This window comes from Cyprinodon variegatus, unplaced genomic scaffold, assembly GCF_000732505.1.
Source record: "Cyprinodon variegatus isolate N-32 unplaced genomic scaffold, C_variegatus-1.0 Scaffold141, whole genome shotgun sequence".
Lineage (NCBI taxonomy): Eukaryota > Metazoa > Chordata > Actinopteri > Cyprinodontiformes > Cyprinodontidae > Cyprinodon > Cyprinodon variegatus.
Window position 1 is genome coordinate 407,069 of NW_015150594.1, and position 4,303 is coordinate 411,371.

At 34.0% G+C, this 4,303-nt stretch overlaps 1 protein-coding gene across 1 annotated transcript in view; it reads left to right on the forward strand.

Annotated features, from left to right (window-relative positions):
• The window catches only part of adgb (androglobin), a 40,827-nt gene that overhangs the window by 9,740 nt on the left and 26,784 nt on the right, over positions 1 to 4,303 (forward strand). The window contains exons 7-10 of the mRNA XM_015376759.1: positions 1,606 to 1,692; positions 1,995 to 2,167; positions 3,539 to 3,612; positions 4,134 to 4,286. Of these exons, the coding sequence (XP_015232245.1) occupies positions 1,606 to 1,692; positions 1,995 to 2,167; positions 3,539 to 3,612; positions 4,134 to 4,286 (487 nt within the window). The remainder of the gene's footprint in view (positions 1 to 1,605; positions 1,693 to 1,994; positions 2,168 to 3,538; positions 3,613 to 4,133; positions 4,287 to 4,303) is intronic.

Genomic DNA, 4,303 nt, shown 5'->3' on the forward strand with positions numbered 1-4,303 from the left:
TATATATATATATATATATATACTGTATATATACACTGCAAAAAAATAAATAAATAAAGGTAAAACTCAAATAAAACATCCTAGATCTGAATGACTTGCACATTCTAAATGAATACTTTGTTCTTTACAAAGTTGAATGTGCTGACAACAAAAAGCCCTATTCACTTAAAATGGAATACAGAGAAAATTATCTTAACAAAGGTAGTGCTCAAGAGATTTTTAGGTGGCTTTAATTTAGTCCTATAAGGACTGTTAATCATCCTCACTTACCTCCAGCACAGAGCCACCTCCCCCGATGCCCAGCATCTGAGCTCTTTGCTTGGGTAGATTTATAAGGAAGTCCCACTGACTCTTTTTTTCAATGCTTTTGGGGCTTTTCCAAAAATTAATGTTCTCCTTCATGTGATTCAAAAGCTGTTCATAGAAAACAATTTAGCAGCAGTCCGTAATATTAAATTTCACCTGGCTGTCATTGTGTATGCAGACAGCGAGACCTTGACAGGAAATGCTATGGGTTGGAAGGTGTAACGGCAGGTCCAAAGTAAAGGGTCTGGAAGGCTGGTGATTTACTTAACATTAAACAATCATTCCAGCCACTAATTAAGTTAAACATGCCCTCTTTTATATTTATTCACAGCTCAGGAATGACATGTGAATGAAATATTTTTATATCACAAGTGCACTTTTTATATCTATTTATAATAACTTTATATCAGGAGCGTTTGCTTGGATGAGATGTCATCATAAATAAAAATGTTAAAAACAAATCAGCACAAACGACAGTTTTACCTGCATAAATCAATTAGCACTGAAAAAGTGGGTAGCACTGCTGTCTTGCAGCAAGAACGTTCTGGGTTCGATTCCTAGCCTAGGGTCTTTCTGCATGGTTGTATGTTCTCCCTGAGCATGCGTGGGTCTATCCAGGTTTTCCGGCTTCCTCCTACAGTCCAAAAACATGACTGTTAGGTTAATTGGCTTCTCTAAATGCTCCTTAGGTGTGAGTGTGTGCATGAATAGTTGTTTGTCCTGTTTGTCTCTGTGTTGTCCTGCGATACTCCACATCTTGCTCATAGAAAGCGGGAGATAGATACCAGCACTCCTCCCACCCCAGCAGGGATAAGTATGATGGAAAATGAATAGATGGATGGAATGGATCTCTGAAACAACAGTAGCAGACATTAATTTTATTTCTTTTAATTTTTACAAATGACCATTTAAAATGCATAAACCTGCACTAATGAAGCATTAACTATTCAGTTTTATACATAACCCTAGTCATAACACCAAATGTCAAAACATCACACAAAAAATGTATCAAATCTATCAAAAATTTAAGACTTATCAATGTTTAACTAAAGTGTTTAACCCAAGTCATACTATTAAAAGGAAACTATTGAAAAGGCGTATGATAAGTTATGGGAAATATATATAAACGCTTATATAATTTTTAAAGGTAATATGTCATACATTTGTCTTTCATTTATCAAATGGAGATCTCATTTTATCCCAACTAACCGAAAAAAGAAAAAAAAGTTCCAACTGTATGTTGCTTTTAATGGACTTACTATATTTAACATGCTTTTAATGACTTTCTATGCCCCCCAGTCCTACTTTCCAGGATGGAGAAGAAATGGGTGAATTTTCCTTTATCCATGCCCTCACTGGCTGGACACCTGTAATAAGCCCTATAATGTAAGATTTTTGTTGATTGCAAATTCATTATAAATAATTCTCTTTGGTTTTGGAGTAGCTTATCTGCAGACCCAGCTATGTTAAGTCAGCGGCTAACTGTTAGCCACTAACCAGTGGTAGGATTTTTTGTTCTAACTTTATTTATCACAATTCTAGTTGAACTGCATCAATCAGTATAAAGATAAAAACAAACAAAACAAAGCATATATTTTAGATAACTGCATAGAATATTTTCAATTTCACATTAATCCTTTTTACAAAGTGATTTGTCTAAAATAAATTCTGTCGTCCTTCCCTCTCAGGCCAGGGCACTCAAACAAAATATGGGATTTCCTTCAAGACACCATTCCTAAATTTAAACAAGAGGATGAGAGTTTGGCAGCGATGAAGACTGACATTGAAGATCCAGCTGGAGGGACAGATTTCCATCTAAATGACAATAAGAGTCTGCTGCTGGAGACAGATAACAGCAAAGGTCCAGATTGTTCCATAATTAGACCCACACAGTGCTGTCACAGCATCATACATTTTGTGCCTTTGCTCCTTTACATTAGTTAGTCAATCAAGCATCTAATTATACACACGCTAGTCTTTGCTATTTTTTTGCTTGAGATCTTCTCCTTTGGGGTCTATAGAAACATAGCTTAATTATTTTTCTGTTATTGTTCACTTAAATATATTAAAGTTGTACATTATTTGTTGTGAACAATACAACTCCCGAAGGTCAAAGTATTTTTCTGCAATTGTAGATTTAATTACCAAATCATGTTGGGTCTTTTTTTAATGCTTTTTTTTGTTTGTTTCAGTGTCCAGCATCGCTTTTTTTCATGAGTTAATGTATTATGGAGTGCAGGGAGGGTTAATGTATGCAAGTATTTTTTGATCATAAATAAACCAGCAGAGGGAGCAGTAGTAGGTTGAATAGTCTGGTCCTCCTCCGGGGCAAAAGAGCCTCCCATCTCAAGGGTGGTTATTTTTCCCATTCAGAAAGAAATACAAAATCCTGAGAAATACTGTATGTATCCGAATGAATCTGAAGGTAATCTATAAAGACTTTATGATATATTTGCATTGTCCAAACTACTTGGTCGATTGTGAAATAGAACTCAGAAAATTGGGTGAAAACATACAGCACTTTTTTGCATGCTGTGTTACACCTTGCAATTTTCAGCTGACAAGTGGTATAAACCTTTTTATTTCTGTGATGTTTAGCTACTGACTGCTTTTTTGTCTCCTGTCTTCCCACTCATTTGTAAATACCATAACCAAAGTTTGTAGAAAAATAACCAGACAGCTTCTTGCAAATCCTGTGTGCAATACATGGTGAACTTTAATCAGTACTTCTACACGTTTCAGTTACAAAAAAACTTTTATACATTTAACAATTGATAATATAAAACCCCCTAAAAACATTTTATCTCCACTTTCAATTTATTAGATTATTGTTGTTTAACTATTAGATGCAGTTCCAAAAAAATGCAAAGAGGCCTGTGTTTTTTTAACCATGAAAAAAATATGAAAAGGTTAATAGAGTTAAATACCTTTGTAGAGTGCTATGGGATTTTGAATTTTTAATATTAACTTAATATTGAAGATTAATGGTGTTGTGCTGTTTAATCAAATATAAAAAAGCCCTTCTTTGTAAGTGCCACTGATGTGCATTGCTATATTAAGACCCCAAAAACATCAGATAGAATAATTTCAGAATTTTAATTTTGGATGTGCAGCCTTTATAATAAGTTTAATACTTTTCTTGTTGTCTAGTCCATCTTCCCTTTTGTAGTTAAATCTCTAGATGCACTAAGCTAGGTTGTAGTTTATCTTTTTTTCTCTGTATTTTTTACAGGTGCCCTAAAAGTGGCAGTTTGTGCCAGCTTCTATCCTTTTCAACAGCAAAACAGTTTTGGGCGTCTTCGAACGGTATTTATTTCTCCAGTGTTCTTTTCTTTCTCACCACGTAGGCTTTTTTTTTTAATTTTATTTTTTTTTTCTAACCGAGAATTGGTTGAAAAAAAAAAACAAATAGATGAATCTATATGCATTAATTGTTATTCATATTTCATTGTAAGTCTAATAAGAATGCATAAGGATTAATTTACAAATGCTTACATTATGAATTGCATCTTGTTATGGTTTATTTTTCTTCCAGGGCTTCTACAACCACTTATTCAGATTTAACTGGCAATTACTTTTTTGCTAATATGATTTGAATAGCTTTTTTTCAGCTAAAAGCAATTTTTTGTAACATATGTCTTCCTGGGCTTGGTTTCGTTTAATAACAACATTTGCTTAATGATCTATGACAAAAAAGAAATCTATATGAGACAAATACTTTTTTATTAATATTTATATTATATAAATATTATTATTTTTAAAGTATTTACTTTTTCTAAATACTTCACGTTTTTATGTCTCTGCACCCAATATATATGATCATGCAGGCAAATTCCCAAGAACTTTTACGTCACTATGGCTTGTCAATGCTACATAGCCATGTTGTCCTGCTGACCAGAACCCGAACGTGTCAACTGCATCCCACTCCCAAACCCTTGACTGTGCCCCAATGGAAGCTCATCCGTCCACGCAAGAAGACAGTGATTTCATCTGAACC